This window comes from Tiliqua scincoides, chromosome 7 (genome assembly GCF_035046505.1).
Source record: "Tiliqua scincoides isolate rTilSci1 chromosome 7, rTilSci1.hap2, whole genome shotgun sequence".
Classification (NCBI taxonomy): Eukaryota; Metazoa; Chordata; class Lepidosauria; order Squamata; family Scincidae; genus Tiliqua; species Tiliqua scincoides.
In genome coordinates, this window is record NC_089827.1 from 58584130 (window position 1) to 58609080 (window position 24951).

Here is a 24951-nt window from a genome sequence, read left to right on the forward strand (position 1 = left end):
CCATTTCATTTCCTTTTGCCACCAAGCTATCCACATGCAAAGGAAGGTACCAACCAAAGTAAGAAAGTATACAGGAGCCATGTTCCTACATGTCATTCATCCTTTCAGTCCCTTCTCATCTTCCCGCCCCACCTCCTTTTCCTACCATTCCACCCTATAGATCCTTTCTGTCCCAGATTTGACTTCTATACAGTACAGCATACTATGAAACTTAAGGGTGAGGAGATTCAGGAAAAAAGTTAAGCATTCCTAAGACACCCTTCATCTGAATATGCTGCACAATTGGACTTGGTGAAAAATAGTCTGTGTTACTTCTTGAACTCAAGGATTTGCATGCCAAGTCCCCCAGCTCTAAAGAGAGACCCATACAGTCAGCCAACATCTTACATGTCTAACTTACGCAAATTCAAGTATATGTGCTGGGCAAATAAAGAGAGAGAGAGAGAGAGAGAGATTAAATAATGCAGGGGATTCCAGGTGCCAATCCACTCACTAAGCAGATGCCCTGATGTGTGCATGATGGGAGAATGAATCTGCTGTTCCTTCACTCATCTTTGTTCCAGCATGTCTCTTGTAGTGCAATTTTAGTTCTTAAAGAGTCAGTACACTTTTTCAGACTTAAGGTAGTTCAGCTATACCTGATTTTCCCCTTATGTGCCGACTTCAGAAAACGTTTGGTAAGATGTGGGATCACCGCATATCAGTTTGCTCCCCAGCACCAACTCAGCAATAGCTTCTAGCGCTTTTTATCAATTTAAGAACATCAGATGCTCAATGCAGTTTGGAAATGAATTGAGGTTAGCTGAGCATGACCTCCTTTCTGAAAGCCTAGAAGGAAAGGCTGAGGCTCAGACTATGTGGGAAGCTTTCTTCTTCTCTTGTCAAACCTGTTGCATGGACTTTGTTTGCCAGGAAGGTGTTTTCTACTATGTAGAGGCACTTCAGTACTTAAAAGCTACTGTTATTACCCCAGTTATTTTCTTGCAGGGACCATAACTTGTATCCAGCATCTGGCTGTGATTTGGAAGCTAGTAATAATAGGTTATGGTATTTCCATTTATGGAATGGAAAAATTAATCTAGGTTGGGCAACACCCATCTGTTTAGTGTGTTTCACATGGGCTTTTGTCTGCACTAGCAAAAAGATACAATTTCTCTGCTACTGAACTACTTTTAGGTGGATAACCCCACCAGATCAAACAACGTAAGACTCAAGTGGCAGTCAGATATTCTCAGTGGCAGGCAAAAATGGCAGTTTACAACATAGGTGTATCTCTGAGTCATATTGCACTGATGTAAGAAACACAAGTTAGAGCAACATAAAAGGCTAAAGTCTTTTGGTGTCATGGACTTCAAACTTGCTGCTATTGGAAGATACCAGATTATACCTATTACCTGAATCCAAGGAAAGCCTGTGGAGATCAGCATGGACAGAAGCAGAGAGACAGAAGACCTTCCATTAGAAGATTAATATATCACTTTATTGATGAATAATCTGCAATGTTAAACAGCTTTGGCTGGCTTTCTTTAACAGAAAGCACAGAAATGGTCAAAACCCATGGTGAAAAATATTGGTCACAAGAAATTAAGGGTCTCTTTCTATAGAAGGTACAGAGAGGGTTCTGGAAGATGAAATCTAAGCTTCCTTCCTCTGAGGCACATATATAGTGACTATATGCTCCTCCCTTAGCAACAATAGGTACTGTTGAGGAAATGCAAGAGCCTCAATAGCTTCCAATATTTAGCTGCAATACTAATTTTTCCAACAATTTGCAAGGACTAAGAAAGACAAAAATACTCAAATTAACTGCTTTGCAGTAAGACTGCAGTCCAAAGATATCTGAAGAAGCCCTCCTGTCTCCAGCAGGTGCATCAGAGTAGGGACGGAATCACCTTTTCTTGAAACCATACTTCTTTCGCTCATAGAAGAGATCTGTTTTAGAGCTACCCAGGTTAACAATCTTGGGACAACCATCTCTCTGAAAAAGAAAAGAGAAACATAGTTATAACATGAATAAACTCAACAGGAACATCATACTACACCCCAATTTAGCTGGGCATAGAATGGGATTATCCGTTTCCCTCAGCCCAATCACAAAATACTGGCAACAGATTTCTATGCTACCTTCCTTCTCTATTCTATACTTAACTCACGGGATGATCAGGCAGAGAGCCAGGTAATATTCTGAGCCCAATGTTGCTATTACTTGCATGTAGTACTCATTGGGACTGTGCTGCAATTCAATTTCTCTGCGGAAATAGGCTGCATCATTTGAACAGAACGCTGAATGCAGTTTGGATTTTTGCAGGAGTATTTCCACAACACATGGGGAAACAAAGGACAGGCAAACAGGCATAGACCAAGGAGAGGAATACAAGGACAAGATACCAATGGGAGAAGGTGCTGTACAGAACAAAGAAACCTGCCCTCCTGCAAGTCCTGGTTAAAAGGTTCACTTGTTTGAACTGTCTGCAGATATTGCCTGCACATTTGCAGACATCTTTGAAGTACCACAAAGTCTAAAAGTATGCCATTGATTAAAACACAACAAGAACAACTGAGCTGAAGAAGTCAAATTGTTGTTGACAAATGAAATACAGTCAGCCAGCCCCAAGTCCAAGAAACCACAAGTGCTCATACTAAGCATGCAATCATTGTCCTTGAGGGATAGCAGTTCATAGAAATAATGTCTGTAAGGGAGCAGATTGGGACACTGGGCTAAAACACACCATAAGCAACTTTCCTGCAAGTTTCTAGGTCCTTGTTCCACCTGAAAATCCTTTCTACCACTTTTTACATCATCCAGCTGCAAAGGCAAAAACTAGATGACCGTATTTCAGATGCTGTACTCATTTTAATAGAAAATAACTACGAAGACCACAAGGTTTCTCCAGGAGCAGAAATATTCCCAGGCAGCACATTTGGGCCTCCATCACACTTTGCCAGCAGGTAGAAATGAAGAAAGACATGACAAGGTAGAGCAGAAGAAACCGCTGGCACCTTTGCACGCTATAAGTAAGGGACACAAGTTTAATCTCTGGCCATAAGAACAAATGTTTTCCAGAGAGCATCCGGATATACGTGTTGATGCACAAGCATCATAGAACATTAGCTACTGGAATACTAATGCAGCTAATGATGGCTTCTAGCACAGCAACTGCAGTTTCATAAGAGATTGAACAGGAGAACATATCTGGCTGCTGAACAGCTACAGCAGTTGAGATGCAAGAGCCCCATGGCAAATGCCACCTATCATCATCATCTACTGCTCCAACACCTGCTGCTATGGAGAAAGGAAGTTGGAGAAGCCCACTTAGGGATCATTCCTAGCATTTATAATCACATTACAGTTTGAATATGAATGTCAATGGAAGATCTTGAAAATGTGAACAAATCAAAGGGTGCAGAAATCAAAGTGTATGATAGATATGCATGCTTTCATTTTTTTTCTTTGATTCCATTTATAATTCTGTCCTCAGAACAGACGCAATACTCCCCTCCCACCCACACACTTTACCCCCAGGAAATTAGCATATGGCTCCCCAGTCTGAACCTATCCAACGCTGTAGTTTCTGATGCCTGTTTTTGAAGGGCACTTGTTTGTTTTCACTGAAAAATAAGCCTTACCAACACTTTTCTCACAGAAGATACAAGCTGGACTTAAATCCAGCTCCCTTGGTCTTCTCATTTTAGAACATACACAATTCAGAGATGATATACTTCAAAGTATCCTGTCTAAGCTAGGATGCAGCAATGCTCTGCATTATAACAATTTGTTTACTATTGGGCCACTCTGACTATTACCCAGCAGCCTTTGTGCATTCTGTCATGCTTATGGCAGAGTTCACTTGCACACAAATACACACAAACACAGACTAACAGCCCAATCCTATGGTGTCGTGTGTCCCCCGGTAATGCAGTGATGCCAAAATGGCTACTGCTGCATCTTTGGGGGGGGGGGGGGAGGATGACAGTTGTAGAGGTTTCCTCGAGATAAGGGAACACTTGTCCCCATACCTAGGGGCAAACCTCTGCAGTGCAGAAGAGCCTACTCAGACCTGCGCTAGTTAAAATGCAGGTGCAGATCCATGTGAACCTGGGCCACAGGATCAAGTTTGTGCAAGAGGCTAGATTTGGTGGCTGAATTGTGCATTTGCTCATCCCAGTCATGTGGAGTCAGCCAGGGAAGCATGCAATGTTCACTGACACAAAATGGCCAAGTGGTTCTATACAGTATGAGAGAAAAAGGGAAAGCTTTGAGGACATATTTTTCAGCAACATTCCCCTGTTACACATTATTATTAACAGTATTTATATACCGCTTTTCAACAAACAAGTTCACAAAGCGGTTTACAGAGAAAAATCAAACAACTAATGGCTCCCTGTCCCAAAAGGGCTCACAATCAAAAAGATGCAAAGGAACACCAGCAGGCAGCCACCAGCAAAGACACTGCTGGGGTGACCTGCTACACATAATGTGCAGTTCCATTCTTAGAGAATACCAAGAAGCCAAATCAAGGCTCGCTGGACAAAACGACCTGCAGATTGGAAAAAAATAATCTTATGCATGTTTACTTGGCAGTATACCTCATTAATGAAATAGCGTTTACTCCCAAGTATATGTGGATTTCTTATAACAAATTACAATATAAGTCTACTGCAGTGGTTTCCAAACGTTTTAGCACCAGGACCCAATTTTTAAAACAAGTCTCTATTGGGACCCACCTAGGTTTACCAGACTTTTTAAAAAGGAGAACTAGAAATAAATAAGTAATAATGAGCAGAAAAAAAGACCCTCAAATTTTCTCTCTATTTTTTTACATGCTTGCACACTGCAGGAGCTGAGCTCTTTGCAGGGTAATTAGCAGCTACAGTATCTGATTTTTCAATAGCCTCAGGGCTTGAGGCAATTAGTTATCTGATCTTTCCATCACCTTTTGGTGACCCACCAAAAATCAGGTTGCAACCCACCAATGGGTTCCAACAGTTTGGGAACCACTGGTCTACAGGTCTGCAGACACAACAACAACAACAACCACAAACACAACCACTTTATTTTTACCCCGTCTTTCTCCCCAGAGGGACTCAAGGCGGCTTACAAACAAGGTTAAAACAAATTAAAAAACATAATTTAAAAACAGATAAAAACATAATGACATATCATAAAAACAGTAGTCAGATAAAAAAGTAGTCAGGTAAAAGAGCATAGCGCAGCAAATTAGAAAAGGATCAGGCCTGTAACCAGATGTTTAAAAGGCCAGGAACTCAGAAGGCTTGTCTAAACAGAAGGGTTTCAAGAGAGGGAGCAGTTCTTAAGTCAAGGGGAGGGGTTCATAGTGCTGGTGCCACTACTGAGAAGGCCCTATTTCTTGCCGCTGCCCCACGTACCTCCCTAGGCGGCAGCACTTGTAAAAAGGCCTTCTCTGATGACCTAAGAGAATATACCTTTCAAAATATACTTTGAAAGAGTTGAAAATGTTCACTGCAAGGTACTTAGCAAACACAGGTATAGGCCTTTGCCGGAAGACAAAGACATACGAATCAGAACATAGATATTCCAGGCTTGAGACGTTTACTCAGCAAATCAGTAGTCTTCAAGAATAAGTGATAACTGTTTAAGATAAGAACGCAAACCCTGTAATAAACTTACATCCTTCTCCTGGATGGTACATTCTTTACAGTAATATGCATCAGAGACTCCAGGACCTCCACATATCACACAGCGCCCTTGATAAGAGCCATAGTTGCACTCGTCACATATCCGTACCAGTGTGCAGGGTCGCACGTAAGAGTCACAGATCACACACTTGCCATCACCTGAAGAGACAACACAGATTTCAGCTGAGATGTTTTCCCCACTGTTCCTATAGGAAAACAGAATGCTGTCCATTCGATTAACCAAGCATGCTACAAAAGTGGGGAGTCAGCAGGGCTTGCTTTCAAGCAGATCTGCTTAAGATAAAGGTTCATCTATCATTATAAATATATATCCAGATCAGCAATTTTCAACCGATGTGCTAAAGGAATTTGGGGGAGGGTCTTTTATTAGTAGGGCCATAGGGGGATATGAGCTCCCCCAGCAGCATGGGATGCCTTGTCAGTTGTCAAAAAAACTAATGGTATGCCTTGACAATTTTAGTTCCTTACCAATGTGCCATGAGATGAAAAAAATTGAAAATCATTGTTCTAGATCAGTGTTTCTCAAACTGTGGGTCAGGACCCACTAGGTGGGATGTGAGCCAATTTCTGGTGGGTCCCCATTCATTTCAATAGTTTATTTTTCATATATTATACTTGATGCTACCATAGTATGTGACTGCATTTGGGGAAATGTTACAAACCTGTACTTTTAACAAGCTACTATGTATATTCTTTTAATAATGAAAGTAAATGGGACTTACTCCTGGGTAAGTGTGGGTAAGATTGCAGTCTAGGATTGTTAAACATTTTCCTGCTTGATGATGTCACTTCCAGTCATGACATCACTTCTGGTGGGTCCCGGTGCTAAATGTGTGAGAACTACTTATTTAGATATTTATAGAGTAGTTCAAACAATGCCCCTCATCTTGGGCTGCAGTCCACAAATAGCTTGAGAGAAAAAAAATTTATACTGTCTACACACATGCACACACACTCCAACTTAAGCCATTTGTGCATCACAGCCTAAGGCAACAGGCATTTGACTGTATTTCTTTGAAGGCAGTAAACCACATCTTTTTAGTCAACTGGTGAAATCTTTTGGAAGGCAGTTTCTCTGGACTGCGGGGGGAATAAACAACAAAAAACACAGGTGTGCCATGTTGGTTCTTCCAATACAAACATCAACATTTTTCTTGAGAAGGATAATTGCTGTTCAGCTTCTTTAAAATTTTAACTTTAGAAAATGCCAGAAGAGCAAGCATTACACACCTAATCGTGGAAGTTGTGATCACTGTTGACAGCTCTCAAAATATGGAATGAAATTGAACAAGTTAAGCAAATAGCCAACTGATGGAAATGACAAGCACTGCCAATCTGGAACATGCCCAAGTCAATGAACTAACTGTGAAAAGTTTAATATCTCATTACCACAGTCCTGTTCCATCTAATCTTTATTCCTTCTACGACTTGTTTAACTTGCGCTTTATATAGCGAAGGGGCTTAAAGTGCTTCTTATGGCACGTGAACAAATTCCCTGTATGCTCTTAAGACATCTTCCTGGGCAAAAGTTACCATTCCCCCTCTCGTAGTGCTTATCAGTACTACTAAATTTCTAGTTCAATACCCTTTATCATTTGCACAGCAGGAAACAAACTGGTTCTGTGAAAGAAAGTGAGTGCAGTTCTTTCTCTCAGCCATTGCTACTATCTTCCTCTGGTCTGGAAAAGCACCTCTTCCCAGTCTAGCAAAAAAAGACTAATGCCAACCTGTTGTGCTGTTCCTCCTGGCCCTTGAAGGTCAAGGAAGGCAGCTCAAGTCACTCCAAAAAGATCATTTTACTCTTTCCTTGGGTTAGAAGGAGCACAGAATACTATGAGAATAATCTCTACCAACCCTTTCAAGAGTAGGACACACAGTTGCAATGATGCCTAAATGTTCCTTCTAGAGAACAGAGTACCATAGTGCTTTTCTTCTACCTTTATAGGGCAAGTAGAGATAGCTACAGTATGTCAGGAATGAGGAGGTGTTGTTGCCACAGACTCTCCACACATTCTAACGCTTTCCTTCTAGCTGGGAAAGACAACTGCAGCAATGGGCAGGCATCAAGGAGCAGCCAGATACCTTTTCCCACCCTGCAACAGGTCAATGATGCAGGAGCCTCTGAGGAAGACCATTTGCTGGAGTGTGTGTGTGTGTGTGTGTGTGTGTGTGTGTGTGTGTGTGGGGAGAAACAATGCTCTCTTTTCTCTCCAGCTGTCTGCCACAATGTTTCTCCTTCACTGTTGATGGGGAAAGAGCATCCAATTATACCATTGCCCTCTCCTTCCCAGCTGTGTGGGCATTTTCCATTACATGGAGGGCAGGTAACAAGGGATAGTTGGATGCTCCTGTCTGTGAGACAGGAGTGACTAGACAGTCCCCCTCTAAATAGTCTCTCTCTCTGACTGCTCCTTTCTCAGTAGTCCTGGATGATGGAGACAGGAATGTCCAACTGCCTCACCAGTGCTAAGTGAGAAGCGTTCATCCCTACTCCTCTGTCACCTTCCCAGCAGGACTGGGGGAAGCAATATGTGCATATCTGGGAAAGGTGGGATACCTAGTAGTTTGCCCAGGGACCCTGTAAGAACTGGTGCCGAGGCTTGCAGCACATATACATAAGTTTTAAAAGATCTAAAAGTCTGTAGAGGCATGCAGGAGAAGGGAGATTGGGAAGAGGGGCTACCAGTTTTGATCCATTTTGTGCCCCATTTATATACTCTCATAAAATTTTACATCTCTTACTTTTCCTTCCCTAAAACAGGCTCCTGAAAAACGGCCATCACCTATTTACTTTTGAATCATATAAAGTAAGTGTCACCCAGGAATGTTATACATTTTCTTGTTCCTTTTTCCTTCCCTGCTTCTTTCTGCCTTTGTGTTACATTTTTATGTAGTAAGCTATTTTGGCTGGAGCCCTATCTTGTTTTTATTTCATTATTATTACAACTTTTTGCACTTAATTAGAGGCAATGTTTGCTAATTTAGCTGAAAAGCAAAAGCTTCTCAAACTCAGTGATTAACTTCAGTTCAGCCAAAACTTTGATCTTAATATAATAAATTGGCTATGCTGGATGTGGGCTCTAGTCCCTGCCTCTTTTCAAAGCATCAAGTCAACATATAAACATGGAAGGGTTAATCTAATTACTTTACAGAGTAATGAATTGAAAACTACATAATATAACAGATATGAATTTATTCTCATTTTACAGCACAATCCTATCCACACTTTCCTGGGCATAAGCCCCATTGACTCTGATGGGACTTACTTCTGAGTAGACATCCCTAGGATTGGGCTGTCAGAGACTTTACTGAGTTCATATTAAAAACAAACAAAAGGCTGGACAAAGTATCACAGAAGATATACCATAGGTTAGAAGTTATACTCACATTTTTCACACAGTCGTCCAATAGCTGCAATAGATAACAGAGAAAAATTAAAGACAGTATATTTAGCATTCATACAGACATTCCAAATGTATAAAATACTTCATATATATTGTCCTTTATGACAATTCGTCAAGGTAGTCAGTACTGTTATCCCTATAACAGAGAGGTCAATATTGATTTATATTGGTAGAGCAGAATTTAAAAATTGATGCTTAATTTTGATACTTCAGAAACAGACCTAATTCTGACAATTTCTTGTAGTGCAGTTCCACTCATGTTTACCCAGAAGTGAATCCCGCTGATTTCAATCAAGTTGGTCAGTGCAGCAGCAGCTAGGCTATACAGCACCAAACACTGGGGTATCTTTTAAGTACAGGTCGTCCCTCGTTATCCGCTGGGGTTCTGCATCAGAACCCCTAGGGGGTAAAAAAAATCAGTGGATAAAAAAACAGTGGAAAAATAGATTTAAAGACCCACTTCCAGGTTCTTGCCCCTCCATTGCTCCTAGTAAGGTTGTGCCTGCAGGGGTCCGATTCTGGGATTCCCTGCTGATACCATTAATGTGTTAAATAAAAGCAGTTTAAAAAAATTAAGAAGTGTGTCCTGTTACAATTGTGGTTTAAAAACAGTTTTTCTTACTGTTGTAGAGAGGTACAGCCCAATCCTATCCACACTTTCCTGGGAGTAAGCACCATTGACTCTAATGGGACTTACTTCTGAGTAGACATACATAGGATTGGGCTGCCAGTCAGCAATTAAAAATGCAAAGGACACCCTGCCTTTGCCTGTATCACCTGTAGAATGGAATGATCACTTGCATGACTGTCAGCCCAATCCTGAGCTGCCCAGGGTTCAGGGTTGCAGTGGTGCCAAAAATGGCTTCAGCCTCATCCTGCACACTTCGAGCAGACACAGGTAGTGCCTGGGGAGAAGGGGACTTTTGTCCCCTTCCCCCCGGGGTAAAGAGAGTAGCCCCGCAATGGGGCTACTCGATTCACCGCCAACAAAAAGGTCGGTGGTGAATCAAGAGTCTCCATGTTGGGTGGTGAGCCGAACACGGAGGCTTTGGATCCAATGGGAGCATTGTTCCACTGGTCCTCCCTCCCACCTCGCTGTTCCCTCCTCCTGGCATGCCTCTCCCTGCCCTCTACCTCCCCAGAATGCCTCCTCCCTGCCTCCCCCCATGTCCCCCCTTACCTCTCCGCTGCTGGGCAGTCCATACAACCGCTGAGTGGCGGAGGTTGGGCACCTGCCTGGTGGTAGCCCGGTGCCAGTCTGTGCTGGGCTACCACCAGCGCTCGCCTGGCGTTAAGGCCTGCAAACGTGCTTTATGGCATGTTTGCAACAGTGCATGCTGGCGGTGAGCCAGCGCACCGAGCCCAGGATTGGGCTCTGTCTCTCTACTGCAGTAAGAAAAGCAGTTTTTTAAATTGTGATTTTAAGAGGATGCATTTTTCCCCTTCTCCAGGGATTAGCACATTCCTTCCAATCTGCAGTGGCCATTTGTGTTGAGAAAAATCAGTGTATAACAAGGTTGGACCTGTACTGTAGCTGTCTCCAATTTTCTATTATGTTTCAAACAGTGGGACTTGTTTTCAAGGATGTCTGCTTCAGACTGAAGCCACAGGCACACAATGTAAACGCTGGTAGAACTAAACCTAAAGTAAACAGTAATCCAACAACATGAACTTTTCCCTCCTTGCCAAATGTGCATTTGCCAAGATTAGACCTTGCCATTTCCAAATGACGTTAATAATCCTCATTTGGGAGCCAAGACGTGGAAAATGCCATTATGATGCAACGACAACAGTAAAGCTTTATGTTCCATATACGTCACAGGGCGGTAGTGACACCCAGTCGCCCAACAGACTATGTATATCTAAGGCACAACTGCTGAACATATAGGGAAAGGGCAGGAGGTCAGAAGTTGTTAGCTGGCAGCAACACTTACTGCCAATAAAACCTTGTGGCCAATAAGAAATCTTTAGTAATAAAATAGTAAATCTTATAACCAAGAATATTTACAGGCAGCTACTGAAGACAGGAAAATAAGAATGAGTCACAACATCACTTTAAAAAAGAGGTGGTGATTGAACAAATGCTGCAGTTTGGTGCTTTTTCATTTAAAAACAATGATATTCGCACATCAAGACAAGTCAGTTAGATGTAATTGCCTAATGATACATTCAAAGCATATACCTATACAGTCAACAAGCCTTACATGCAAATGCATAAGCCTCTTTGCATTTACCTGGAAGTAAATCCCATTGAAATAGATGGGACTTACTTCTGAGCCGATATGCACAGGACTGCACTGTCAGGATACTTGGCAGACTAATATGGAATGATTTTAGACAAGCCCTGTATACTTGCTCTGCTACTGGCTCTCCAAAGTCTCAGGCAGAGATTTTTGCCAGTCCTGCTACTGGAGACAGCACATGAGTACTTAAGAATGCAAGCCACACACAAATACCATTCAGTAATACCTGAATGTTTTCATTTACCAGCTGCAATGATGTGGCAACCGTGTCAATTTCCTTTTAAGACTATGTTGACAGCTACAAGGGTGGCAGGCACACACAAGTGTTTGACAAGGAGGAAAATCTGCTATGTACCACAGATACCATATGGTAGCATAGATACTGTAAGTTCCTCCTCCCTGGGGTAGCACACGTGCACTCTGTCAGTCCTCTGGAAAAGAGCCCTGTCAGGTGAAGGCTACCTGGCCACCTCACAGCTGGGTTGACAGGGCCCGGGTTGGCTCTACCACCTGAGAAGCCTCAGAATTGTGGGAAGGGAGCAGCTCCTCCTCTTTCAGGCACAGGGCTTTCCAGCCTTAGCTGCAGGTCACCTGCTCTGCCTCCACTCAGACCTCCCATCACTGGCCCAGGGTGCCTTTTGAGCTCAGAGCTCTTTGCCCTGGCAGCACCCTTTCTGCCCCCTCTCCCTTTCTTCTACCCATCCTCAGTAAGCCTCTATCCTTCCCCCCTCCAAACCTCCATCCCTTCTCCCAGCTCTGTGGGGGCACGCTGTGCTGCCTGCTGGTGATGACAGCTTGAGGCCAAAGTTATGGCTGTCTCTCAGACTGTGCTCTACCCCTGATGCTCCTCCATGCCTTGGTTGCTTCTCTCTGCCCTATGTCTCCCTCCCTTTGCCTGTCTTCTCTGGCTCCTGCATGGCCTCAGGAGGCAAAGTTTCACACTGGCCAGGCAGGAAGAGAGGAGGCTGGCTTTGGCAGGACAGTTCTGCATGCTTGGCCAGGGCTTTCAGACAGGTGGAAGACACCCCTCTCCTCCAGGCAAGTCCAGAACAAGACAATGCACTCCCCAACGTACATATGGGTTCTATTCTGGACAACCTTATGTAAGTTAGAGCTCTTTTGCACAAATGCAGCTTTGTGGAAGGTTTGGAGATTAGCAGGGAAACAGCTGCGCAAAGAGAAGGCAAGTAGGTAAAGTCAGAATAGAAGCAAGAAGAGCCTTCTACTCTGTAAAAGTAGGAATTGCGATGTGCGCTGGGATTGCTCCCTGTCACAGCCCCAGGGGGATGCCACCTAATTTGGATTCCTCCTCTGCACAAATTGTGGCCTTTTTGATGGTTCATGGTCTCTGCTGTGCCTGAAATAAGCTAGGCAGAAAGCCAGCAGAGGTGCTACAGATAGGATTCTTACAATGAACTGCCTTTTTAGATAACCTGCAAACTGATTAAGGGCAAGAAAGTATGTGTGGGGGGCTAACTTCTCCCACTGCAAGATACAGCTGGAGGGGGCATCACATCTCCCTCCTTGGGCAACACTGAACCAGTTTTAAAGGCACCAAGAGGCTGCAGTAGGGGAGAAGCACTGATGGAGAAGGCAGGTTCCACTGATCAGGTGATTGCTTCTGCTTCGAAGAAAAAATATTTACATCCTGCTTTTAGAAAAAGCTCCCTGTCCCAGCCCCTGGGTGATTGAACCAGTATTTTGTCTTAGAAAAAGACAAAATACTGCTGCATAACTCACAGAGCACAGCAATCAGGTTCCTTGTCTTCCTGGAATAGGAGAAAGCAATGAAGACAGCAGGGGGCTATAATGGAAATGCGCAAGATCCCTCAATGTGATAGTGTATGGTATCAACAGTGGCCCCTTGCTCTGGCAGGCAAGCGTGAGCTTAACACCAGGGCCTTAGATTGCAGTGAGTGTGCTGCACAGCTGCAACCACTTGGAGGCAACAAGATCTTCAAGGATAAAAGCAGCACCTGCAGGAAGGAAAAGAGCATGGGTAGTAAAAGGAGGAAAGCCTGGAGGAAGGAAAGAGACAGAAAGAATGAGAATTAAACTGATTGATTAATGGACTGGCTGATGGACTACTGGCCTATAGACAGGCAAATGGACTTCTGGGGACTGTTGGAGCAGACCTGCTGTGTGGCTGCAGACATGCTGAAGACCAAGGTGTTGCTGTGGTTGCTGGAGAAGCTGCAGGGAGGGGAGAAAGGAGGACCTCCGCAGGTTGTACAGGCGAGTTACCCTGGTGGTGGGGTCCAGTAGTGCAGAACTAGGCCATTATTGGGGAACAAAAGGGAGCTTATTAGCTGAAAGTAGACATAGGTTCTCTAGGTGAAGCTTAGACCCGGAATTTGGTCAGATTGCTGTGCTCCCCAGATCATGCAGGCTCCTTTCCTCAGCATGGGCTCTTTAATCAAAAAAGGAAATGCTGACTTTCCTCAGCATGGGCTCTTTAATCAAAAAAGCAAATGCTGGCTTTCCTCAGCATGGGCTCTTTAATCAAAAAAGGAAATGCTGACTAAGCTAGACATGATCTCAGTGGATGCGGCATTTTGTGCTTGGTTCACAGAGCAGGTAGCTCCTCTTACATAAGAACAGCCCCATTGGATCAGGCCATAGGCCCATCTAGTCCAGCTTCCTGTATCTCACAGCGGCCCACCAAATGCCCCAGGGAGCACACCAGATAAGAGACCACATCCTGGTGCCCTCCCTTGCATCTGGCATTCTGACATAACCCATTTCTAAAATCAGGAGGTTGCGCATACACATCATGGCTTGTACCCCATAATGGATTTTTCCTCCAGAAACTTGTCCAATCCCCTTTTAAAGGCGTCCAGGCTAGACGCCAGCACCACATCCTGTGGCAAGGAGTTCCACAGGCCAACCATACACTGAGTAAAGAAATATTTTCTTTTGTCTGTTCTAACTCTCCCAACACTCAATTTTAGTGGATGTCCCCTGGTTCTGGTGTTATGTGAGAGTGTAAAGAGCATCTCCCTATCCACTCTGTCCATCCCCTGCATAATTTTGTATGTCTCAAACATGTCCCCCCTCAAGCGTCTCTTTTCTAGGCTGAAGAAGCCCAAACACCGTAGCCTTTCCTCATAAGGAAGGTGCCCCAGCCCCGTAATCATCTTAGTCGCTCTCTTTTGCACCTTTTCCATTTCCACTGTCTTTTTTGAGATGTGGTGACCAGAGCTGGACACAATACTCCAGGTATTGCCCCTTCCAAGAGAGACAGTCCAAACATAAGAGAGACAGTCAAGGCTTACATAAGTCAGGAAACACCGGTATTCTTTGGTATCAGGACCACAGAACAGAGGCGGAGAAAGATAACTCCTTGTCCCCATATCAATTCCATTATGCAATTTCATCCTTCCTCAAAGCTTCTATTAGCACAGATGAAAAAATATTCCAGCATGTATGTCTATTTCTGTACAAATAAATGCCTTTGTGTTTTCTGCTTCAAGATTAGATAACACACGATGCTTGAAATTGCTTTTAGTTTTTTTAAGCATCTTTTACTTTTAGTTTCCTTTGTCAAAAGCCACTTTGATTTTTCAGAAAATCAGTCTAAAAATTTATCAAATAACTGATGCACAGGCAAAGTGTGAACCTCCCCTACTTGTTGCACTCAGTCCAAATCAACATCCCCACCAGCTCATTTTTGCAAAAAAAAATGACATGAGAGGTTTTGACCTTAGGCAACTCATAGTTTGACTCTTATATAGACCATATGCCCAGATAATCTAAGCCAGGGGTGTCTAATTTTGACAAGAGGCCCACACCATCTCTCTGACACTGTGTTAGGGGCCGGGGGGGGGGGGGGGAAGAATGACTTTACATTTCAGATTTGAATAAATTTACATAAATGAATTTATTAGAGTTGGAACTTAGATGAATGAATGAATGGTCTTGCAGTAGCTCAAGGCATATAAAAGGGCTTGCACAAACCAAGGTCAGCCTTTCCTTCACTGCCACTGCTGCATCACAGACGTGAAACAACAAGCAGTGGAGGGAGCCGTCGTCCCACAGCTCAGGTGAGAGGTCGAACAGTCGTCCTCGTGCTGAAAGTAGTTGCGTCTGGCCAGCATGGGCTCCAGCAAGTCTCTGGAGGGCCAGAGGCTCATTGGAGACTGGGGGCTCCCCAAGGGCCTGCTTGGGGAAAAATGAGGGCCGCAAGTGGCCCCCGGGCCGGGGCTTGGGCAACCCTGATCTAAGCTCACTAGGAACCCTACTGAGGCAGACTGTTTAGCCTAGCAACCCATTTCTAACAGTGGCCACCCACTGCAAAGGTTATAAGAAGGCAACCATTTTCTCAGTTCCATTCCCCCAGCAATTGGTGATTCAAAGGTAGGCTGTTGCATCTTGACATGGAGTTCTCATTTAGCTGTCACAGTGAATAAGCCTAACCTCCATGAATGCATATTTCCTTTTAAAACCATCTAAACCAGTGGTCATAGTTATATGGTATGGAAGAGAATTCTAAGCGACCAATCCTATTCAACTTTCCAACATAAGTACAACTGCAATGCAGCCTCAAAGTAAGGGAACTAGTGTTCTCATACCTTGAGAAGGCCTCTGTGACTGCCTCCCCACTGCAGGATGCAGTGCATGCCCCACTGGCATGGCTGCACCAGCACTAGAAAATGAAATTGAATTGGGTCCTAAGTCTGTTAGTGTCTGAAGACAGCAACAGCAGAATAAAAGTATTTTAAATACAGTACATCAGTGGTTCCCAAACCGTTTCAGCTTGTGGCTCCCTTGACCTACCAGGCCTTTGGACGTGGCTCCCTGTTAAGGCTATAGTCCTATACATTGCATAGGGTGGCTGGTTTATTTTGAGGGTTCTGCGGTTCCCTGGGGAGCCATGGCTCACAGTTTGGGAGCCACTACAGTGCACAGTACTTTACCCTGACTGTCATGAATCTACCAAAAACCAATTCGGATGGAGGACTCTGAAGTTTAGTACAGTGAGGAAGAGGGTCTTGTTCTCCCCCCCCCCTTTGCCTTGTCATCAGCCTGCTCCACCCCTGGGGGGCCTCTTCTGTGAAGTGACAATCCCATGCATGTCTGCTCAAAAGTCCCATTGTGTTCAATGGGACCTGCTCCCAGGAAAGTGTGGGCAGAACTGCAGCCTAAAAGCCCTCAATTGCTACCCAATGCACACTGCTTGCCCATGGTCCTCCTTCCTCTTCTAGGATGGCAGCCCAATCCTATGTGTGTCATGAGTCCCGTTAAAGTCAATGGGGCTTACTCCCAGGAAAGTGTGACTAGAAGTGCTGCGTGAGACTCCAATCCGATGCATGTCTACTCAGAAGCAAACCCCATTCTAGTCAATGGGGCTTACTCCCAGGAAAATGTGGTTAGGATTGCTGCGTGAGAGCTCAAGCCTAGGCATGTCTACTCAGAAGCAAACCCCATTAGTCAATGAGGCTTATTCCCACGTAAGCATGGTCAGGATGGCAGCCTGAGAGCCTCATCCTATGCATGTCTACTCAGAAGCAAGTCCCATTCTAGTCAACGGGGCTTACTCCCAGGAAAATGTGGCTCGGGTGGCAGCCTCAGGGCCCCAGCCTCGGCATGTCTACTCAGAAGTAAGTCCCATTCTAGTCAATGGAGCTTACTCCCAGGAAGGTGTGGAGAGGACCCAGGCGCCACGTGCAGGCGGGAGAGTCCCGGAGGAGGCGGGGGGGCGCGGGGGGGGCCTCACCTACTCCCGCCTGCTTGCGGCAGAAGATCAGATCCGGATGATGCTTGGCCATCCCTCGGGTTCCTCGCCCCGCGCTGCCGTTGCTGACCTTTCACCCCTGGCTCCGCCCCGTTCCGTGCAGGTCCTGGCAATAGGAAGGGCCCAGCGCCCGAGGCGGACTCAGCCAGAGGACGTCACCCCGGCAACGCCTCAAGAAGCGGCGCGCGACATTCGAGACAAGCCTCTGGGACGCTTCCCCAATGTGGGGGATGGGATAGCACGCGCCTGGGACAGGCTTTGGCCTATCTGCTTTTAGGACCTGGCCAAGCCCCGCCCACCTTTTGCCGTTGATTGACAAGGTTCCCGGATGTAGAAGCCACGCCCCCGAGCGCACGCTTCTCTACGTCACTGCACCTAGAGTTCCGCAGCTTTACAATACGTAGACTCGCATAGAGTTACATGTTTCCGAGTTCTTGGTGGAAGAGGTGAGAGATGCTCTAAGGAAGCAAAATGGAGAAGACCTAGAAAGAAACATAGTGAAGAGTTGCTGAGTTCTGGATGCAGCCCTACCCCCCCTCCACAGAGGCAGCCCCAAAGACATAGGAGCGCCTGCACTTCCTGATTCCAGTTTTATTGACTGTGTAAGATCTTAGGCTTGGAAGGACTTCTGAGGACATCGACCATCTAGGCAAGGCCGTCTAGGTCCTGCTAGGACATGTTGGTCAAGGTTTGTCCATCGCCATACCACTTCGCATGGTCCACCTTTTCGAAGCACCGCCAGAAGTAACTGATGATGACATGGCCACCCTGTGCCTGCCAAGCCTCCTACTGCTGTTTGTGTCGTGTTTCTGGCCTTGCTGGCAGGTGGCAGGGGCCCAGGGGACCAGATGTCACCTAAAGTACCACTGGTGGTACCCGTACCACTGGGTGAGAAACACTGTGCTAGAAGCAGGAAAATCCGCTCTAGAACAGCTCCAGATGTCAAGCCACTGCTTGAAGATTTCCACCGAGGGAGAAACCACAACTTCCCTCAGTAATCAGTTTCACTGTTGAATTACTGTTAAGAATAGATTTCCCAATAAGATGTGATTTTTAAAAAGATTAGTTGTGCAACACAACTGAATGCAAGTCAATGGAGTGCATATGCAACTGAGTGCTAGATTTGGGCTGGGAGGGGAGGTCCAATGTTCCAATTACAGTAGACCAGTGGTTTTCAAACTCTCATGGAGAGGTTGAGCCACTGTAAGTGCTTGCGGGTGTGAGGGGAAGGGGACGGAGGTGGAGCAATCGCGCCCTGCCTCAGCTAAAGCTCCACTTTCACTGCTGCAGGGAGCCCTGCTGAAGGTCACACTGGGCTCCCTGCACTCCGGGGAGGCTGCAGGAGGCTTGGTAAGTGCACCCAAGCCCCTGCAGCTCCCTGAGGGGCGCAATCCTGCCTCCTCCCTTCCTCCAGGCTGCCCCTGCCCCTTAAGGGGGCAGAGGCCAGGGCCCACAGGCTGGGGTGTCATGACGCCCTAGTTTGAAAAGCCCTGCAGTAGACTGAGATTTGGTGCAGTTTGAGAGGTGTTTGATGTAGGAGGTTACTCAGGCTGTGATCTTATACACATGCTTACCTCTAACTAAATCCTGTTAAACTGTGGGGTTTATATTTCTGAGTGAACATGCCCAGGACTGTGCTGATAACATTGTGTTTAAAAAACCCAAATGTTTCATTTTCACACAAAGTGAACCATGAATTTCACCTTTTTTGGGAGTGGTGGAGGAAGAGGGAAGGATACTCTGGTTGCAGTTCTATACACACTTTCCTGGGAGTAAGCACTATTGACTATAGTGGGACTTACTTCTGAGCAGACATGCCTAGCCTTGGGCTGTCAGCCACCCAATCACAACTACATTAAAATCATGGATTTCTCCATTTTTTTTCTAATGGGAAACTCTCATTTATTAAAAACAAGAATCATCTAGCCAGGGGTTTCCCAACTTTTTGGCCAGAGGCCTGCATCAAATATCTGGCAAGGTGTTGGGGGCCGGAAAAAATTTAAATATAAAATTTATCTATATAAATTAGAGACAGAACTTAGATGAGTGAATAAATGAATGAATGGGCTCATTCATTCAACCTCTCTGGCCCTTAGAACACCCTCCAGATGCAACCAGAGCACAGTTCCAGTCATAAGAACATAAGAACAGCTCCACTGGATCAGGCCATAGGCCCATCTAGTCCAGCTTCCTGTATCTCACAGCGGCCCACCAAATGCCCCAGGGAGCACACCAGATAACAAGAGACCTCATCCTGGTGTCCTCCCTTGCATCTGGCATTCTGACATAATCCATTTCTAAAACCAGGAGGTTGCGCATACACATCATGGCTTGTACCCCATAATGGATTTTTCCTCCAAAAGCTTGTCCAATCCCCTTTTAAAGGCGTCTAGGGTAGACGCCAGCACCACATCCTGTGGCAAGGAGTTCCACAGACCGACCACACGCTGAGTAAATAAATATTTTCTTTTGTCTGTCCTAACCCGCCCAACACTCAATTTTAGTGGATGTCCCCTGGTTCTGGTATTATGTGAGAGTGTAAAGAGCATCTCCCTATCCACTCTGTCCATCCCCTGCATAATTTTGTATGTCTCAATCATGTCCCCCCTCAGGCGTCTCTTTTCTAGGCTGAAGAGGCCCAAACGCCGTAGCCTTTCCTCATAAGGAAGGTGCCCCAGCCCCGTAATCATCTTAGTCGCTCTCTTTTGCACCTTTTCCATTTCCACTATGTCTTTTTTGAGATGCGGCGACCAGAACTGGACACAATACTCCATGTGTGGCCTTACCATAGATTTGTACAACGGCATTATAATATTAGCCATTTTGTTCTCAATACCCTTCCTAATGATCCCAAGCATAGAATTGGCCTTCTTCAGTGCCGCCGCACATTGGGTCGACACTTTCATTGACCTGTCCACCACCACCCCAAGATCTCTCTCCTGATCTGTCACAGACAGCTCAGAACCCATCAGCCTATATCTAAAGTTTTGATTTTTTGCCCCAACGTGCATGACTTTACACTTACTGACATTGAAGTGCATCTGCCATTTTGCTGCCCATTCTGCCAGTCTGGAGAGATCCTTCTGGAGCTCCTCACAATCACTTCTGGTCTTCACCACTCGGAAAAGTTTGGTGTCGTCTGCAAACTTAGCCACTTCACTGCTCAACCCTGTCTCCAGGTCATTTATGAAGAGGTTGAAAAGCCCCGTTCCCAGGACAGATCCTTGGGGCACACCGCTTTTCACCTCTCTCCATTGTGAAAATTGCCCATTGACACCCACTCTCTGCTTCCTGGCCTCCAACCAGTTCTCAATCCATGAGAGGACCTGTCCTCTAATTCCCTGACTGGAGTTTTTTCAGTAGCCTTTGGTGAGGGACCGTGTCAAACGCCTTCTGAAAGTCCAGATATATAATGTCCATGGGTTCTCCCACATCCACATGCCTGCTGACCTTTTCAAAGAATTCTATAAGGTTTGTGAGGCAAGGCTTACCCTTACAGAAGCCATGCTGACTCTCCCTCAGCAAGGCCTGTTCGTCTATGTCTTTTGAGATCCTATCTTTGATGAGGCATTCCACCATCTTACCCGGTATGGATGTTAGGCTGACCGGCCTATAGTTTCCCAGGTCCCCCCTCTTTCCCTTTTTAAAAATAGGCGTGACATTTGCTATCCTCCAATCTTCTGGCCAAGTCATTCGGCCAAGTGGGCCTGAGGCTTTCAGGGGACAAGAGGCTGGTCGCAGGCCGGACAGAAGCTCGCCATGGGCCACATCTCGTCCCCGGGCCGGGGTTGAGAGACCTCTGATCTAGTCCTAGAAGGAAATGTATGTGAAGTCCTGTTTTAAACCACGCCCACCGTCCCTCTAGCCTTTTCCTATCTCTATGAAAGAGATGGCCTCGCAGCAGCCAGAGGTTGCGCAGAGCAGAGGCCACCCCCCACACCGCGACACGTCCTTTAAAAGCGGCGAGGAACGTCATCGCCAGGCGACTTCATCTTTGTCAGTGAACAAAATGGCGCCGTACTGTGTCCTAGTCAGTCGGCTACAGGTGAGCGCGGCGGCCGCAGGGGCCGGTGCCCGGTGGAAGGAGGCGGCGAGAGGCGGGCGCGGCTCAGGGGGCCGCGGGGAGGGGTGGAAGGCCGGCGGAGGTCTGCCCGGCCTCGGTCATCACCTCCGCGTCCCCGGTCCTCGCTGTAGGTCAGCGCGTCCCCCTTGCCATGTTGCAGTGCCGCGGGCTGAGGGGCTGGTAGTCCAGGCGACTGGGCTGGGCCGGGCCTCCCTCTGCAGGCTGGCCAGAGCCTATGTCTCCTGCAGGCCTGGCTCGGTCCCTGGTGGCCCTGCCGCCCCTCAAGGTGAGCGCAAGGTGACTGGCCGGGCTGCGCTGCCACCTCAGTCAGCAGGGGAGCGGCTGACAGGCAGCTGTTCTGATCCCGCAGCACCTAATTCAGTGTCACCTTTGCCACCATTTCCATACACATTTTTATATCTTAAACTGTTTTTTTATACTTACACTTAACTTTATTTTTTTATACAAATACTAAATTTTATAAATGTACCCTACTTTATATCTATATGGCACTGTTGAAGTGCTAGCCTTGCTGACTCCGGGTGTTTTTAGATGCCTGTCTTTCTCCCTGCCCCCATCCCCTATTAAATTGAAATGCTTATGGTGTGCCTGTGCTCCACTGACATAAGAAACCCTTTTTTAGTTTAGAATATTTTTGTTTCTTGGCTCCCACTTCAGATCTTTTTCTCCCATACTACTAAATAGTGTCTGCTTAAGGATTTTCATTGTGCATCCAACTTCTTTAAAATGGTGCATATTTTACTGCAGTGTTTCTTAAACTGTGGGCCGGGACCCACTAGGTGGGTCGCAAGCCTGTTTCAGGTGGATCCCCATTCATTTCAATATTTCATTTTTCATACATTAGACTTGATGCTACCAGGGTATGTGACTGCATTTGGAAAATGTTACAGATCTGTACTTTTAACAGGCTACTTTGTAAATGCTTTTAACAATGATAGTAAATGGAACTTCCTGGGTAAGTGTGGGTAGGATTGCAGCCTAGGATTGTTAAAAATTCTCCTGCTTGATGATGTCACTTCTGTTCATGACATCCCTTCCAGTGGATCCTGACAGATTCTCATTCTTGAAAGTGGGTCCTGGTGCTAAAAGTTTGAGAACCACTGTTGTACTGTATGCTGCCTGAATTCTGTGCAAAATGCGTGGCCTGGAAATCACACTTTTCCCCTCCTATATCAAACTGCCATAACATGATTGGTGTTGTACAAATTATTATCCCAATTTTGAGAGCAGTGTTCTTCTGGGTAGGTATGACTCAACGTCTCCAAAAGAAATGGATTTTTTTCTAAGTGATATTTCCTTCCTAGTATTCATGCAGTGCAATCATGCACTTAGAAGAAAGTAAACAAGCACGTGATTGTGTTCAATGGTGCTTATTCCCAGGGAAGTCTATACAGTTGTGCCCCATACCCATGGTGGATCTATTTCACAGACACCCACGTATACAGGGAACCCCCATTTTTGTGGTTCCCCTGCCCTTCTGCATGCTGATTAACATTATTTAAAGGCTTACCCTAGCAAAAATGCTGCTGTTTTACAGGAAGCTGGAATGCTGGCAGCTGGAATGCCTGAAAAGACTAGATTGAAGTTAACAGGAAGCGACCTCTGTTGACCTCCATCTAGCTTTCAAGTATTCTGGCTGTCTGGAGGCAGCTTGCATGACCCTGTAAAGGCAAAGCATTTTTGCTGGGGTAAGCCTTTAAATGTTAATGGGGGTATGGGGGTCCCTGATCAGTGGATAACTGAAACAGCAGATACTGGATCCATGGATATGGATATGCCTGCATAAGATTGCAGCCATAGCCTTGCACTTTTCTCAGGAAGCCTTAGACCGATACATTAGTCCTCGTCCTACTGCAACTAAGCTTAAGTATGTATAACTGGATAATTGCATACAGTTACCCTGTTTACGTCTACCTTCACCCACTTTGGCTCCCTTGTGGCTGCCTTTAGATTGTAATCCCCTTGGGGGAGGGAGCTGTCTTTTCACTATGAAAAAAATTGATGGTGCTGTATAATCTGTTGCTGCTAAGCACTCAGTCTCATCTTACTAACTTCTAGCTGCAACTACCAGTGGAGTATGCTAGTTAGTTTAATCTAGTTAGAAAGGCTTTGCTTCAGAAAAATATCCTTCTAATTTGTGTCCCTTTATGCAAGGAAAGAGGAAATCCTTGTACTAAATAAGATCAGAACAACATGGACCTTTTTGTAATGTAGCGACCTGTGACTTTATTTGCTACTGACAGGTAAAATCCAGATGGTGTTCTGAATTGCAGTGGGTAATACTGGTGAACAATATTGGTGGGCAATCTAGCAGAAGAAATGGTTATTCTGGTACAGAATAATTGTACTGGTTCTGGACAGAAACTAGTGGAAGTGACCGTTCAACCCAAAATGGAGGTTCATGGAGGTTGCAAACTTGCCTTTGAGACTGAAATCTACACAGCAACTGAACATGGAGATCTACATCGGCTGATCTCCGAGATGCTAAACATCCAGCTTGAAATATATCAAGATCTGCAAAAAAAAGGCAGATGGCGCTGAAGGACATGCTCCAAAATGCATTTACAGCTCTTGTGTTTTCTTAAGCTTACAATCCATAGCCTGACGTGATGCAAGCTAAACTTTTAAAATAGGAAGTATTGGAGCACATAAAAAATGACTGTGTAAAGCAAATGATGATTTAAGTGTTGTGTTGGTATCCACTTTGGGCATTTTAAAAAATACTGTCCATGTCCTTTCAAACTTTACAGAAAAGTATTCTGTTTGCTGTGAAGGTTTATTGCTGTTCATGGGAGAATGTTCTATTGAAATCTTTATAAAATTCTTACAATGGAAATTTGAGGCTACAATACTGATCCTTAAATATCAAGTATATGACTATTTTCAGTAGGCTGCAAGTATTTGGTGTGCCCAAACAGCCTTTTTGATTCCTCTTTGCATCAAAAATGTTTGGAAGTCTGAGGCAGCTTAACCCATTTCTGCCCAGTCCACAGGTGTGCACATTTGATCCCTGTTATGTATATGCAACGTTGGGCAGAAATGGCTTAAAACATGGTGACAATACTTAATACTATTAAATTAAACTGCATGCAGATCAATTTAATGCATATATGTAAGGTTCATGAGCTTTGGAGCTGAAAGCTGTGCTTGTTATGGGTTTGCTGAAATGTTCCTATTTCAAGGTTAGGTTCACCAAACTACTTCCCCAAAGTGTTAGGGGAATTTAATCTGATGACATGGAAGGGTGTAATACAAGGAATCAGCTTCACATGATTCTACTGCAACTGAAGGGGAAGCAAAAGCCTGCTGAGTTTTGTTGGTATGAACAGAACACACTCTTGTGTTCTTACTGTAGGGCTGGTTTGGTTTGGTTTGTCTCTGCTGGAGAGAAGGTGGATTACCTCAAGACATGAGGGATGCAAACATCATCACGCTGTACAAGAACAAAGGCGACAGGGGTGACTGCAACAACTACCGTGGCATCTCTCTCCTTAGCGTTGTAGGAAAGTTGTTTGCCCGAGTTGCACTAAAGAGGCTCCAGGTACTTGCAGAGAGCGTTTATCCAGAATCACAGTGTGGATTCCGAGCCAACAGGTCCACCACTGATATGGTATTCTCCCTTAGACAACTGCAGGAGAAATGCAGGGAACAACGACAGCCACTCTTTATAGCCTTCATAGATCTCACGAAGGCTTTCGACCTGGTCAGCAGGGATGGCCTCTTCAAGATTCTCCCCAAGATTGGATGTCCACCCGGGCTCCTCAGCATCATCAGATCCTTCCACAAGGACATGAAGGGCACTGTTGT

The 24951-nt window shown here is 45.3% G+C and overlaps 2 protein-coding genes across 2 annotated transcripts in view; one reads left to right on the forward strand and one right to left on the reverse strand.

The window, feature by feature from the left end:
- Positions 1-1458: 1458 nt before the first annotated feature.
- On the reverse strand, positions 1459-17369 carry PHF5A (PHD finger protein 5A). Its single transcript, XM_066634160.1, has 4 exons — positions 17043-17369; positions 9067-9090; positions 5651-5817; positions 1459-1978 (listed from the first exon to the last, which is right to left on the reverse strand). The coding sequence occupies exons 1-4, from the start codon at positions 17092-17094 to the stop codon at positions 1889-1891; spliced, it is 333 nt and encodes a 110-aa protein (XP_066490257.1). The 5' UTR covers positions 17095-17369; the 3' UTR covers positions 1459-1888.
- A 3660-nt stretch (positions 17370-21029) lies between these two features.
- ACO2 (aconitase 2) overlaps positions 21030-24951 on the forward strand; it is a 33261-nt gene continuing 29339 nt past the window's right edge. Inside the window, exon 1 of the mRNA XM_066633560.1 lies at positions 21030-21105. Within this exon, the coding sequence (XP_066489657.1) occupies positions 21070-21105 (36 nt within the window). The 5' untranslated portion in view covers positions 21030-21069. The remainder of the gene's footprint in view (positions 21106-24951) is intronic.

Bases quoted from the DNA above. Each gene is read 5' to 3' on its own strand.
- PHF5A (XM_066634160.1), bottom strand. From the start codon at position 17,094: ATGGCCAAGCATCATCCGGATCTGATCTTCTGCCGCAAGCAGGCGGGA. The intron at 9,091-17,042 runs GTGAGGCCCCCC...TATCTATTGCAG, and splicing joins CCGCAAGCAGGCGGGAGTAG to CTATTGGACGACTGTGTGAA. The intron at 5,818-9,066 runs GTGAGTATAACT...TTGTCTCTTCAG, and splicing joins TGGACGACTGTGTGAAAAAT to GTGATGGCAAGTGTGTGATC.